Below are 15,845 nucleotides of genomic sequence, written 5' to 3'. Positions count from 1 at the left end.
GACTGTCAGAGAAGGGATGGGAGGAGCTCAGACAGTAGAGAGCACCCCTGTGTCCATCCCCCTCAGCAATTGTTACCTCGTTTTGGATGCCATTGAGAGGGGTAACCTGACAGAGGACGACCATGGCGATCGGGTCTCTGGCACGGAGCCTGGTTCTGTGGTGCAGAAGGGAAAGAGGAAGATGAGGAATGTGGTAGACATAAGGGATTCTATAGTGAGGGAAACAGACAGGAGGTTCTGTCAGCCTGATAGAGACTGTGTGATCCGAAAACTCCGGAGGGGAAGGCCCCGAATCCTCGGCTTTCCCTGTTGCTTGGCGGCCGGGGCCGGGGTTGAAGCGCTCGGCAGAGACGGTGCTCGGTGTCGGAGGGCTGGTCGGAGGCTCGAAGTTTTCGGACGGTCTCAGAGTCGGACTGTGGTCGGGTGCTTCCAGGATGCTGCATCGGCAAGTTTGCGGTGCTGGAATCTCATGGCAGGAAGAGTTTCTCCCTTCTACCGTCTGTGTGAGATGTTGGGGCAATCGGGACTTTGAGACTTTTTTTTACCGTGCCCATGGTCTGCTCTTATCAAATTACGGTATTGTTTTGCACTGTTGTAACTATATGTTATAATTATGTGGTTTTGTCAGTTTTAGTCTTGGTCTGTCTTGTGTTTCTGTGATATCATACTGGAGGAACATTGTATCATTTTTTAATGCATGCATTTCTAAATGACAATAAACGAGGACTGAGTGTCCTCATAATCTAATCTAATATGGTGTGTTGCCTCCCAGATGCCAGGGTACGGGATGTCTTTGATCTGGTGCAGAGTATTCTGAAGGGACAGGGTGAACAGCCAGAAGTCTTGTTGCACGTTGATACTAATGACATAGGTAGAAAAAGTGAGGAGGTCCTGAAGAGAGAATTCAGGGAGTTGGGTAGGACCTCCAGGGCAGTAATCTCAGGGTTGCTGCCTGTGCCACGTACTAACGAGTGCAAGAATAGCATGGTGGTGGTGGCATCCGTTAGTCCAATATCCTGGTGGGTAGGAAGGGTTTAAACTAATTTGGCAGGGGAATGGGAACCAGAGTGATAGGGCTGAGGAAGGGGAAAACAGAAATAAATCAAAGATAGTGTGCAACAGAGATGATAGAAAGGACAGGCAGGAGATGAGGCATAATCACAGCCAGTGGGATGATTTACAAGGCAATAGAGACATGGTGCAGTTAAAACAGAAAGCAACAAAAATGTTATATTTGAACGCAGGCAGCGTAAGAAATAAAATGGATGATCTTGAAATTTAGCTACAGATTGGCAAGTATTAAATTTGGCTAAAGAATGGCTGCCATTGGGAGCTGAACGTCCAAGGATATACGGTGTATCGGAAAGATAGGTTAGTAGGCAGAGGGGATGGTATGGCCCTGTGTATAAGAAATAATATTAAATCATTAGAAAGGGATGACATAGGATCGGAAGGTATAGAGCCTCAATAGGTTGAGTTAAGAAATGACAAGGGTAAAAGGACCCGAATGGCAGTTGTATACAAGCCTCCAAACAGCAGCCGGGATGTGGATTACAACTTACAGCAGGAGATAGAAAAGGCATGTCAGAAGGGCAGTGTCATGATAATCGTTGGGGATTTTAACATGAAAGTGGATTGGGAAAACCAGGCCAGTACTGGACCTCAAGAGAGAGAATTTGAAGAATATCTAAGGGATAGCTTTTTAGAACAGCTTGTTGTTGAGCCCACTGGGGGATCGGCTGTGCTGAATTGGGTGTTGTGCACTGATCCAGAGGTGATAAGCGAGCTTAAGGTTAAGGAACCCTCAGGGAACAGTGATCACAATATGATGGAGTTCACTTTGAAATTTGAGAAGGAGAAACTAAATTCCAATGTTTTGGTATTTCAGTGGAATAAAGGAAATTACAATGGTATGAGAGGGGAACTAGCCAAGGTTGACTGGAAAGGGACACTGGCAGGAAGGACAGCAGAGCAGCAATGACTGTTTCTATGAAAAATAGGGAATGAGGGAAGTGCAAGACAGATATCTTGGAACAGATGTTCTCACGGAAAGGTACGGAAGAAATGTGGCAAATGTTCCGGGAATATTTGTGTGGAGTTCTCCGTAAGTACGTTCCAGGGAGGTTACGGTAGGGTACAGGAACCATGGTGTACAAAGGCTGTAGTAAATCTAGTCAAGAAGAAAAGAAAGATTTACGAAAGGTTCAGAGAGCTAGGTAATGTTAGAGATCTAGAAGATTATAAGGCTAACACAAAGGAGCTTAAGAAGGAAATTAGGAGAGCCAGAAGGGGCCATGAGAAGGCATTGGCGGGCAGGATTAAGGAAAACCCCAAGGCATTCTACAAGTATATGAAGAGCAAGAAGATAAGATGTGAAAGAATAGGACCTATCAGGTGTGTATGGAACCGGAGGAAATAGCAGAGGTACTTAATGAATACCTTACTTCAGTATTCACTATGGAAAAGGATCTTGGTGATTATAGTGATGACTTGCAGCAGACTGAAAAGCTTGAGCATGTAGATATTAAGAAAGAGGATGTGCTGGAGCTTTTGGAAAGCATCAAATTGGATAAGTCGCCGGGACTGGATGAGATATACCCCAGGCTACTGTGGGAGGCGAAGGAGGAGATTGCTGAGCCTCTGGCAATGATCTGTGAATCATCAATGAGGATGGGAGAGGTTCCGGAGGATTGGAGGGTTGCGGATGTTGTTCCCTTATTCAAGAAAGGGAGTAGAGATAGCCCAGGAAATTATAGATCAGTGAATCTTACTTCAGTGGTTGGTAAATTGATGGAGAAGATCCTGAGAGGCAGGATTTATGAACATTTGGAGGGGCATAATATGATTAGGAATAGTCAGCATGGCTTTGTCAAGGGCAGGTCGTGCCTTACGAGCCTGATTGAATTTTTTGAGGATGTGTCTAAACACATTGATGAAGGTAGAACAGTAGATGCAGTGCATATGTATTTTAGCAAGGCATTTGACAAGATGTAAGGCTTAATGAGAAAGTAAGGAGACATGGGATCCAAGGGATCATTGCTTTGTGGATCCAGAACTGGTTTGCCCACAGAAGGCGAAGAGTGGTTGTAGACGGGTCATATTCTGCATGGAGGTTGGTGACCAGTGGTATTCAGGAATCTGTTCTGGGACCCTTACTCTTCGTGATTTTTATAAACGACCTGGATGAGGAAGTGGAGGGATGGGTTAGTAAGTTTGCTGATGACACAAAGGTTGGAGGTGTTGTGGATGGTGTGAAGGGCTGTCAGAGGTTACAATGGGACATTGATAGGATACAAAACTGGGCTGATAAGTGGCAGATGGAGTTCAACCCAGATAAGTGTGAAGTGGTTCATTTTGGTAGGTAAAATATGATGGCAGAATATAGTATTAATGGTAAGACTCTTAGTAGTGTGGAAGATCAGAGGAATAGAACCATAGAACCATAGAAACTACAGCACAGAAACAGGCCCTTTGGCCCTTCTTGGCTGTGCCGAACCATTTTCTGCCTAGTCCCACTGACCTGCACACGGACCATATCCCTCCATACACCTCCCATCCATGTATCTGTCCAATTTATTCTTAAATGTTAAAAAAGAACCCGCATTTACCACCTCGTCTGGCAGCTCATTCCATACTCCCACCACTCTCTGTGTGAAGAAGCCCCTGCTAATGTTCCCTTTAAACTTTTCTCCCCTCACCCTTAACCCATGTCCTCTGGTTTTTTTCTCCCCTTGCCTCAGTGGAAAAAGCCTGCTTGCATTCACTCTATCTATACCCATCATAATTTTATATACCTCTATCAAATCTCCCCTCATTCTTCTACGCTCCAGGGAGTAAAGTCCTAACCTATTCAACCTTTCTCTGCAACTGAGTTTCTCAAGTCCCAGCAACATCCTTGTAAACCTTCTCTGCACTATTTCAACCTTATTTATATCCTTCCTGTAATTTGGTGACCAAAACTGAACACAATACTCCAGATTCGGCCTCACCAATGCCTTATACAACCTCATCATAACATTCCAGCTCTTATACTCAATACTTCAATTAATAAAGGCCAATGTACCAAAAGCTCTCTTTACGACCCTATCTACCTGTGACGACACTTTTAGGGAATTTTGTATCTGTATTCCCAGATCCCTCTGTTCCACTGCACTCCTCAGTGCCTTACCATTAACCCTGTATGTTCTACATTGGTTTGTCCTTCCAACGTGCAATACCTCACACTTGTCAGTATTAAACTCCATCTGCCATTTTTCAGCCCATTTTTCCAGCTGGTCCAAGTCCCTCTTCAGGCTCTGAAAACCTTCCTCACTGTCTACTACACCTCCAATCTTTGTATCATCAGCAAACTTGCTGATCCAATTTACCACATTATCATCCAGATCATTGATATAGATGACAAATAACAATGGACCCAGCACTGATCCCTGTGACACACCACTAGTCACAGGCCTCCACTGAGAGAAGCAATTCTCTACCACCACTCTCTGGCTTCTTCCATCGAGCCAATGTCTAATCCAATTTACCACCTCTCCATGTATACCTAGCAACTGAATTTTCCTAACTAACCTCCCATGCGGCACCTTGTCAAAGGCCTTATTGAAGTCCATGTAGACAATATCCACTGCCTTTCCTTCATCCACTTTCCTGGTAACCTCCTCGAAAAACTCCAACAGATTGGTCAAACATGACCTACCACGCACAAAACCATGTTGACTCTCCCTAATAAGTTCCTGTCTATCCAAATGCTTGTAGATTCTGTCTCTTAGTATTCCCTCCAATAACTTACCCACTACTGACGTTAAACTCACTGACCTATAATTCCTGGATTACTTTTTGATCCTTTTTTAAACAATGGAACAACATGAGCCACTCTCCAATCCTCCGGCACCTCACCTGTAGACAGCGACATTTTAAGTATTTCTGCCAGGGCCCCCGCAATTTCAACACTAGTCTCCTTCAAGGTCCGAGGGAACACTCTGTCAGGTCCCGGGGATTTATCCACTTTAATTTTCCTCAAGACAGCAAGCACCTCCTCCTTTTCAATCTGTGCAGTTTCCACGATCTCACTACTTGATTCCCACAATTCCATAGATTTCATGCCAGCTTCCTTAGTAAATACAGACGCAAAAAACCTATTTAAGATTTCCCCCATTTCCTTTGGTTCCGCACAAAGCCGACCACTCTGATCTTCAAGAGGACCAATTTTATCCCTTACAATCCTTTTGCTCTTAATATACTTGTAAAAGCTCTTTGGATTATCCTTCACTTTGACTTCAAAGGCAACCTCATGTCTTCTTTTAGTCCTCCTGATTTCTTTCTTAAGTATTTTCTTGCACTTCTTATACTCCTCAAGCACCTGATTTACCCCCTGTTTCCTATACATTTCATACAACTCCCTCTTCTTCTTTATCAGAGTTGCAATATCCCTTGAGAACCAAGGTTCCTTATTCCTATTCAATTTGCCTTTAATCCTGACAGGAACATACAAACTCTGCACTCTCAAAATTTCCCCTTTGAAGGCTTCCCACCTACCAATCACATCTTTGAATCTTTCGGTCCGAGTCCATAGGACACTCAAGGCTGCTGTGCAGGTTGACTCTGTGGTTAAGAAGGCATATGGTGCATTGGCCTTCATCAATCATGGAATTGAATTTAGGAGCTGAGGGGTAATGTTGCAGCTATATAGGACCCTGGTCAGACCCCACTTGGAGTACTGTGCTCAGTTCTGGTCACCTCAGTACAGGAAGGATGTGGAAACCATAGAAAGGGCGTAGAGGAGATTTACAAGGATGTTGGCTGGATGGGGGAGCATGCCTTATGAGAATAGGTTGAGTGAACTTGGCCTTTTCTTCTCGGAGTGATGGAGGATGAGAGGTGACCTGATAGAGGTGTATAAGATGATGAGAGGCATTGATCGTGTGGATAGTCAGAGGCTTTTTCCCTGGGCTGAAATGGTTGCCACAGGAGGACACAGGTTTAAGGTGCTGGGGAGCAGATATAGAGATGTCAAGGGTAAGTTTTTTACGCAGAGAGTGGGAGCGTGTGGAATGGGCTGCTGGCAACGGTGGTGGAGGTGGATATGATAGGGTCTTTTAAGAGATTCCTGGATAGGTACATGGAGCTGAGAAAATTAGAGGGCTATGGGTAACCCTAGGTAATTTCTAAGTTAGGGGCATGTTCGGCACAAATTTGTGGGCCGAAGGGCCTGTATTGTGCTGTAGGATTTAGAAATTTTCGAATGGAAGAAGGACACTACCGTGGCTGACAAGTGAAGTCAGAGCCAAAGTAAAAGCAAAAGAGTGAGCATGTAACGAATCCAAAGCTAGTGGGAAGATAGAGGATTGGGAAGCTTTTAAAAATTTGCAGAAGGCAACTAAGAAGGTTATTAGGAAGGAAAAGATGAATTATGAAAGGAAGCTAGTGACTAATATCAAAGAAGATACTAAAAGCTTTTTTAAGTATATAAAGGGTAAAAGAGAGTTGAGGCTATATACAGGACCAATAGAAAATGACGGTGGAGCTATTGTAGTGAGAGACGCAGAGATGACAGAGGAACTGAATGTGTATTTTGCATCAGTCTTCACAATGGAAGACACCTGCAGTATACCAGACATTCAAGAGTGTCAGGGAAGTGAAGTTTGTGCAGTGAAAATTACGACTGAGAAGGTGCTCAGGAAGCTTAATGGTCTGAGGGTGGATAAATCTCCTGGACCTGATGGAATGCACCCTCGGGTTCTGAAGGAAGTAGCTGGAGAGATTACAGAGGCATTAACAATGATCTTTCAAGAATAGATAGATTTTGCCATTGTACCAGATGACTGGAAAATTGCCAAAGTTACTCCGCTATTTAAGAAGTGTGGGAGGCAGCAGAAAGGAAACTATAGACCTGTTAACCTGACATCAGTATTTGGGAAGTTGTTGGAATCGGTTGTTAGGGATGAGATTACAGAATACCTGGAGGCACGTGACAAGATGGTTTTATGAAAGGAAAATTCTGCCTTACTAACCTACTGCAATTCTTTGAGAAAATTGCAAGTAGGGTAGACAAAGGAGATGCAGTAGATGTGGTGTACTTGGATTTTCAGAAGGCCTTTGACAAGGTGCCACACATGAGGCTGCTTAGCAAGATAAATGCCCATGAAATTACAGGGAAGTTACTAGTGTGGGTGGAGCATTGGCTGGTCGGCAGAAAACAGAGAGTGGGAATAAAGGGATCCTATTCTGGTTGGCTGCTGGTTACCAGTGGAGTTCCACAGGGGTCGGTGTTGGGACCGCTGCTTTTTACAATGTATGTCGATGATTTGGACTACGGGATTAATGGATTTGTGGCTGAATTTGTCAATGATACACATATGGGTAGTGTTGAAGAAACAGAGAGCCTGCAGAGAGACTTAGATAGTTTAGGAGAATGGGCAAAGAAGTGGCAAATGAAATATAATGTTGGAAAGTGTATGGTCATGCACTTTGGTGAAAGAAATAAACAGGCAGACTATTATTCAGATGGGGAGAGAATTGAAAATGCAGAGATGCAAAGGGACTCAGGAGTCCTTGTTCAGGATACCCTAAAGGTTAACCTCCAGGTTGAGTTGGTTGTGAAGAAGGTGAATGCAATGTTGGCATTCATTTTTAGAGGTATAGAATACAAGAACAGAGATGTGATGTTGAGGCTCTATAAGACACTCGTGAGACTACACTTGGAGTATTGTGTGCAGTTTTGGACTCCTTATTTTAGAGAGGATATACTGACATTGGAGAGGGTTCAGAGAAGATTCACGAGAATGATTTCATGAATGAAAAGGTTACTGTATGAGGAACATCTGGGGGATCTCATAGAAACATTCTGAATGTTAAAAGACCTGAAAAGATTAGATATGCCGAAGTTATTTCCCATGGTAGGGGAGTCTAGGACAAGAGGGCACGACTTCAGGATTGAAAGACGTCCATTTAGAACAGAGATGTGGAGAAATTACTTTAGTCAGAGGGTGGTAAATCTGTGGAATTTGTTACCACGAGCGGCTGTGGAGGCCAAGTCATTGGGTGTATTTAAGGAAGAGATAGACAGGTTCTTGATTAGCCAGGGCATCAAGGGGTATGGAGAGAAGGCATGGGTTTGGGGATGACTGGAAAAATTGGATCTGCCCATGACTGAATGGCAGAGCAGACTCGATGGGCTGAATGGCCTGCTTCTGCTCCTATATCTTATGGTCTTATCCCACAAGGGGAGCATTCAACTATCCTGTCTGGCATTCCTACTGTTATAATTGTACAATTATAAAAAAGGAAAACAATCAATAAACTGGGGAAAATCTACCTATCGTATCTCGGTTTCTCTCACTCAAGCCTCTCCTTGCTGAAGCATCCCCACTCTAACACTGTCCCCTCCAACAAAGTCCTCTTGCTCTTGCCTTGTTTTAGTTTGCACTGGCTAATAAATCTCAATTTCTGGCTGCTGTTGAAACTCCCACGAAGAACTGCTTTTTAACATGCTTGGGCCTGTATTCATCACCATTTTGCTTATTCTGGTCTCCTGTTACTCTTTAAGCCATCCCACTGACTGCGATTATGCCCTGTCATCTGCCAGACCTTCATCAGTCCCACTGCACACTGCATCTACTTGTACACCGACTGCCCCACCCTAAGCACTATCACTCCAGCCCCATCTCCCTGCCAAAATAGTTGAAACCCTTTTTAATAGCTCTAGCAAACCTGACCACAAGGATATTGACCTCCCTCCCGTTCAGGGTGTAAGCCGTCCATTTTGTACAGGTAACCTTTGACACTCTGACTCATCAAGAACCTTTCAACCTCTGCTTTAAATACACCCAAATGACTGAGCCTCTACGCTGTCTGTGGCAACGAATTCCACAGATTCACTGCTGAGGACAAATTCCATGGGGGACATAAAGCCTCAATAATCTCAGCTCTTGTCTCTCCCAATAACTTTGGGTATATCTCATCTGGTCCTGGGAACTTTGCTACCTTCATGTTCTTTAAGGGACCCAACACTACCTCCATCCTTATCTTGAAATGTCCTGGCATATTAGCACTCTCCACTCTGATCTTTCCATCCTCCACATCCTTCTCCCAAGTAAATACTGATGCAAGGTGTTCATTTAGGACCTCACCTTTAGTCTTTGTGTCTAATCACATGTTCCTCCTTTTTCCTGTGTGGTCCTACCCTTTCCCTAGTATCCTCTTGCTTTTAATGGCTGTATAGAATACTTTGGCATTCTCTTTAATTCTACTTGCCAAGGAATATTCATTGCTGTCTCATTTCCATCTTGAGTTGTTTTCTGGCCTCTTTATGAACCTCACGAGCTCTGAAGTTTAACACTTGCATTTTCGCTTTCCTCTTTAATAAATTCACCACCTGTCTTGACGTGCTGGCCCTTCCTTCGTACAAGCCCACCCCGTACTCTGTGCAGGACTGATGTGTTCCAGACAGATGTGGACTTGCCCAAAACAGCTGTTCCCAATGAACTCTCCTTAGTCCCTGCCTAATACTCTCATAAACTTTCCCCACTCCATTTTAATATTCTCCTGAAATGTTCATGCGTAACCTTATCTATGGCTGTCTCCAAACTTATGTCACTGTTGCCTAACCATTCACCCGCTGAGAGGTCAGTCACCCGGCCAGGCTCATTACCCAACACCAGGCCCAGTACAGCCCCTCCCCTCACTAGACTATCTACATATTGATTGAAGAAATCCTCTTGGATGTATCTAACAAATCGTGCCCCATCTAAACCTCCCTATGGAGGTCTCAGTCTGGATGAGGTTAGTTGAAGTCGCCCACAGCAACAGCCCTGTTGTTTTTACACCTTTCCCTAATGCGCCTGCATATCTGTTACTCGTTGTCCTAGTGCTCACATCAGAGTCAGAGTCATAGTCATAGTCATACTTTATTGATCCCGAGGGAAATTGGTTTGATTGATTCCTCCCTTTCTTATTTTATCAGTTCTCCCCACATAGAGAGGGTGTAACTGTGATATTGTTTCTGATTCGCACTGGAACACGTCCCCTCATTACCTCCCTGGTTATCTGTTCTGAAACATCGACACACTGGAACCCTGCTGCTTGGGTAGGATGGGAGTGGAGGGGTACGGGTCCACTGTGGCCAGACGGTAGATGAGCCCAGGATTGGCTCGGCTGAACTGTCTATTCCCCGGTCTCACCTGCTTTAATTTCGAACACTAACCGTGATCAAAAACTGTCTGAAAGTTTGTATCCACTTCTTCATTTCCATCCATTCTGCAGACCCCTGCCTCAGATTTAGTGTGTGATTTCCCATTAATTAACCCACGCTGACTTTGGCCATCTCGCTCTTTCTCCTTTCACGTGGAATTACAGCAAATAATAACCAACGATGGAAACATTCCTGGAACAGGTGAGGAAATTGCTCCAGGAATCTTATCTAGAACGATTTATTTATTTAGAGGTTGATAAGGCCATGGTAGATAACATGGGTGGTCACAGTCTTTTTCGAAGGATATGGGAGTCTCAGACTTGTGGGAAGGTGAGGGGGAACGGTTTAAACGGGATGTGAGGATACGCTTTTCGCGCAATGGGTGGCGGAACGAGCTGCCCGAGGAGGCGGTAGAGCCAGCTACAGTTACAAAAACATTTGGCCAGGCACACAGCAGGAAAGGTGCAGAGAAATATGGGTCAAACACAGGCACAAGTCAGTATAGACATGTTGTGCCAGTGGCCTGTTTCGGTACTGCGTATCTATGATTGTACGGTGATCTTAGAGATAACTCAACCTGGCGGTTGTGTACTGTGGGCATCTGGACTGCTGATATGGATGCAACAGGATGTGTACACTCGAGTGCAGAACCAGGACTATCAGGAAGGCCTTCAAGTTCTCCGCTTCTCTCTGGACCACAGACCCGACCAGCTCCCCTCCACCACCCTCCTCCGTCTGGTAGAACTGCTCCTCACCCTTAACAATTTCCCTTTCTGCTCCTTCCTTCCCCGCTCTTTCTCAGAACTCAGGGTATAGCCACGGGCCGCGGCCATGCTTGCCGTTTCATTAGCTAGTGGAACAATCTATGTTCCAGGTCCCTCAGGGCCACATTGACGACTGCATACACCCATTCTGAGCTCGTCAATTCCATCAACTTTCCTCCAATTTCCAACAGCCCTTAAATTCCCTTAGTCCATTTCTGACATCTTTCTCGGTCTCTCTGGAGACAAGACTGTCCAATGATTTTTTTATATATAAACTTCCCGATTCCCACAGATATATTGACTCCACCCAAACTGTCACTTGAATAAATGCTGTTCCCTTTTCTCGGTTCCTTCGTCTCCGCCGCATCTGTACCCAGGATGAGGCCTTCATTTGCAGAACATCTGAAAGAACGGGGTTCCCTTCCTCCACCATTGACGCTACCCTCACCCGCATCTCCTCCAGCCGCCGCCGCACCTGATGAAGGGTTTCAGCCCGAAACGTCGACCATACTCTTTTTCCATAGATACTGCCTGACCTGCTGAGTTCCTCCAGCATTTTGATGTGTTGCTGGGATTTCCAGTATCCGCAGATTATCTCGTTTGTGAACAGTCTACGTTTCGGGCCGACTCCCTTCACCGGGCCATAATTCTCTGTAATTCCTGCCATCTTCATTTGGATCAAAATACATCTCCCAATTTCTCAGTTCATCTCCCCTTCCCTCCCAGTCCTTCTTCCCCTCCCCCCGCCTTCATATTCTGGCATCTTCCCAGTCCCGGCGAAGGGCGTCAACTGTTTATTCATTTCCATAGATACTGCCTGAGCTGATTTCTCCCAGGATTTTTGCTCTAAACTGGTGTTAAAGATTGCAGAGCTAGCTCGGCAGCGGGAGGGGCGGGGCGGAGAGGAGACTGAGTGAAACACTCAGAATACACACACATTGTCGCGCCTCTTCGCCCAGGGCGCTGAACTGTTGAATTTGGGGATGTTCAGAAGTGGTCTGGTGGTTTTTAATTTCCTGGGTGAAAGGGAAAAGGATTGGAGGCTCTGAGTCGGAGGTTGGCAGTGAGGGAGGGGACGGTGAAGAAATTCAAACTCTGAGCGCGGAGGGAGGTACAGCGTCAAGATACGAGCTGCAGCTCCGCGAACGTTCCGAACCTTTCCCCTGTACAATATCCGGCCAGCCCTTTCCATTTCATTTCGGACCACCAACCCGCTCCAGCGGTTCCGTTTAGCACTCCGCTGAAGGCAGGCCATACAGTATATACTTTATGGTTAAAGGACAGGCAGGAATGCACAGACAGTGATGTTTCCTGTGGTGGGGGTATGCAGCCCTAGAGGGCACAGCCGCAGAACTAAGGGACCACCCTGCAGGGCAGAAATAAGGAGCAATTGTTTTTAACCCAGAGTAGTGTCGAATGCTCTGCCACAGACTGTCAAGTTGGGGCGGATTCGCCGACCAGCAGTGGCGGGGCAGAGGCACGGGTGCAACGTCTAAGCCCTTCTGCCCATCATTCCCCGCCCAGAGGAGAGCCTTCGCATCGGCAGAACTCACAGGCGACTCGGGGAGTTTGTACACCCTCCCTGCGGGCGAATGAGCTGGTGTTAAATCAGCGGCATGGTGGCTGGTGGGCCGCGCAGCTCGGGCCTGGGGCGCGCGCGCGCGCTCTCGCAACACGTAAACAATAACCATAGTTTATGGGTTAACTTTTATTGATGCACAAATTAAATAGAAAAAATAAACATCTCTAGAAATAAATTAAATCAGACCGTTTTCATGGAAAACTGATATTGGAAACACGACAGATGAAAAGCCGCGAAATAAATAATTGATAATTTATACAATTTACAACTGTACAGGTGCTGCCGTCCCGGGACACCCTCCAACAGCCGCCCGGACTCCCCTGGTCCTTCTGCTGCACCAGCCCACTACAAGGCCAACAGCGTGGGCGAGTTCAGGGGCCCGGCCGGGTGATCGGAACTGGAGAAACTGAAGGCGAACGTGGGGGGCAAGGCCCCAGGAGTGGTGATGGGCACGGGGGTGCAAAGCGGCTCGCAGTCGGCGGCCAGTGACGGGTAAAGCGGCTCCCAGTCGGCCAGGCTGATCAAATCGAGGTCGGGGACGGAGCGGCCCGTGTCAACGACGCCTCCTTCCGAGAGGGAGTCCCTGTCAGTCGGCTGTGCCGGGGACCCCGCTTCCTGGGCCTCCCGCTCGGCCACCTTGCAGAGCGGCCGGTGGGCAGCCAGCGAAACCTCCAAGCGCTCCTTCTCCTTCAGCAGCGCAGCCACCTCGGCTTCCAACAGCGACTTGTCGCTTTCCAGGCGCTCGGTTTCCTGCAGGGAGAGGAGGAAGAGACAGGGGTCAGAGCGGACCGAGCGCAATCACTTACCCAAACAGGGCGGACCCTGGGCCCTGCCACCGAAAGCGGGGCGCAGACATTCTCGCCCCCCCACCCCACCCGCGGGGTCTCAACATCTCCTGCCATCCAACCTCACTCACCAACCCTCCCCTCTATTCGGTTCACCGTGAGCCTGCACCCACCCCGGTGTGGAACTGATCTTCTCCACCAGCGCCACGCACCACCCCCACCCTCTCCCGGTGCCGCCGCACGGCAGCCTCCTCCTGCCTGACACTCACCGCCTGCAACGAGTCCGTCAGCTCCCGCCGTCGGTTGCGACATTTGGCCGCTGCCAGTTTGTTCCGTTCACGCCGGAGCCGCCGCTTCTCCTCGTCCTCGGGGCTGAGCTGTGAAGATGAAATACAGAGGGTGAGAGTCTGCCTATCCGACGTGAACTGAGCACGCAAACCAGAACGTCCCACGCCCTCTCCCCCACCCACACAACCGGCTGCCCGAGGACCCGGTCTCACCCCTCCCGAACCGCCGTTCCAGCCCCATCACGTCGCTCACCCAACCCCTCCTGAGCTGCAGCCCAGCTCACCTGCTCAGTCCTGCCCTTGCGGGCCGAAGCTTTGCCGAGGCCTGTCCTAGCATAGGCGTTGCTGTAAGGGTGCGAGCGTCCCGGAGACGGGGCGATGGATTGCAGGCTGGGCTGCACCATCCACTGTAGTTCCCGGTTGCTGCTAACTGCCGTCACCGTCGGCACGAACGGATCGCCACAGAAGTCCTGGCGGAGAAAGGAAGGTCAGATTAGAGAGATCTAATTCGTCCGCACCTCCCCTCCTGCTGTTTACAAGACGACACTTTGTGAATGGAGCGCATGTGACGGCACGGGGTCCGGGCTATTAATAATCCGGGAGAGCGTCACTGGCTCATCTACGTCACTGCTGACGCAAAAGGCTCGTCTGGAGTCTCCATGAATGGAGCAGATTTATCAATGAAGCCAGTTACAACCCGCAGGGGACGGGAGTATGGGGGGGTTGAGTATATCGGAAACGGCCGGTCGCAGCTCCCCGTGCCCGAGAAGCGACAATTGGTGGCGGTGAACCGAACATATATAATCGATCGGCGAATCCAAAGTTGTTGCCTACCTGAGCGCTGTTGGCAGGGCTGCCGAGGCTGGAGAAAGAGTCGGCGGGCGAAAAGTACTGTGAGTCTCCCATCGAGGGCGAGTTGCTGCAGCGAGAAGATGAGTCGTAGTCGGCGGGGAAGCCCTGAAACATGTTGCGGTTGCGGGTCCGGTGGGCGTGCGCCTGTATCCTGCTCAATGTGTCCGCAGCTCCGTTCTTCCTGGTTCTCCCAAGTTGGGTCTGAGTCTGTGGAGGTGCGCCGCAGCTTTTATAGAGAGGGCCGTTCCATTCCCAGAGCGTCGGCGGGGGGAACAGGATCCACAGACAGGCCAGCAGCTCAACTACTACCGGCTCAGATAAACGGAGAAGCCACAGCAGCCTTGGATATCTACTAATCAGCCAGTATCCGATATTAGGAGGCAGAGGTTCACTCATTCCAGCGGCCAGGATTCAGACAGGATCGGCTGGTCCTCCACTGCACTAATGGAAGAGCCCACCGGAGACCCGATGACGTACATGTCCTTATATGGAATAAATGCGAAACCAAGCCGGCATAAAAAGCCCCGCCCCTAGCAGCAGTCCAGATTAAACAAATAAACAAACCGAGTTATATAAATAACAAAGCAACACACACAAAAACGCTGAGGAAACTCGGCAGGTTAGACAACAGCCGCGGCATGCCGAGGCCAGGTTAAATAAACAAACACTTCGGGTACAAGAAACAGACCCGGGTCCGGGGTATTCACCAGGATACCGACCCCAATGGAGTAGAATCAGCTTTATTATTATTAACACGTGACGTGAACTTGTTTTTCAGTAGCAGTACGGGCATAAAATTTACTCTAAGTTAAAAAATAGCCCATGCCAACCACGCCTCCTCCTTGATAGACAAATTTGCCCGCGTTCAATCCTTAACCCTTCAAACCTCTCCCCTCAATGTACCTACCCAAATGCCATCAAATGTCGTACTTGAATCTGCCTCAACTAATTCCTCTGGCAGTTCATTCCAGGTACTCACTACCCTCTGTGTAAAAATAGTTACATCTCTGGTCTCTCTCCAATCTGATTGTATATCTGTGTCCATTAGTTTAGGACGCTTCCCTGTACTTGGGAAAAGACTATGGCAATCAATTCCCCTCATGATTTTATGAACGTCTGTGAGGACACTGTTCATTTTCCTACAGTGCAAGGACTGAAGTTCCGGCGTGGCCAATCTCTCCCACTAACCCTGGCCCTCTAGTCCAGGCAGCGTCTTCATAAATCTCTTCTGCATTCTCTCCAGCTTTAACAGTGTGGCCAAAACTATACCCAATAGTCCACAAAGACAAATTAGAAACATAGAAACGTAGAAAATAGGTGCAGGAGTAGGCCATTCGGCCCTTCGAGCCTGCACCGCCATTTATTATGATCATGGCTGATCATCCA

The 15,845-nt window shown here is 47.6% G+C and overlaps 1 protein-coding gene across 1 annotated transcript; it reads right to left on the bottom strand.

Annotated features, from left to right (window-relative positions):
• Positions 1–12,646: 12,646 nt before the first annotated feature.
• LOC140187228 (protein c-Fos-like) lies at positions 12,647–14,870 on the bottom strand. The gene is made up of 4 exons (XM_072242366.1): positions 14,442–14,870; positions 13,892–14,077; positions 13,590–13,697; positions 12,647–13,285 (listed from the first exon to the last, which is right to left on the bottom strand). The coding sequence occupies exons 1-4, from the start codon at positions 14,853–14,855 to the stop codon at positions 12,881–12,883; spliced, it is 1,113 nt and encodes a 370-aa protein (XP_072098467.1). The 5' UTR covers positions 14,856–14,870; the 3' UTR covers positions 12,647–12,880.
• Between the last annotated feature and the right edge of the window lie 975 nt (positions 14,871–15,845).

Source organism: Mobula birostris, chromosome 1 (genome assembly GCF_030028105.1).
Source record: "Mobula birostris isolate sMobBir1 chromosome 1, sMobBir1.hap1, whole genome shotgun sequence".
NCBI lineage: Eukaryota > Metazoa > Chordata > Chondrichthyes > Myliobatiformes > Myliobatidae > Mobula > Mobula birostris.
The sequence above is the reverse complement of the archived record's forward strand: the minus strand, read 5'-3'. Positions and strand labels throughout refer to the sequence as shown.

Bases quoted from the DNA above. Each gene is read 5' to 3' on its own strand.
- LOC140187228 (XM_072242366.1), bottom strand. From the start codon at position 14,855: ATGAGTGAACCTCTGCCTCCTAATATCGGATACTGGCTGATTAGTAGA. The intron at 14,078-14,441 runs GTAGGCAACAAC...TTTCTCCGCCAG, and splicing joins GCCCTGCCAACAGCGCTCAG to GACTTCTGTGGCGATCCGTT. The intron at 13,286-13,589 runs GTGAGTGTCAGG...CTCTCCCTGCAG, and splicing joins TGACGGACTCGTTGCAGGCG to GAAACCGAGCGCCTGGAAAG.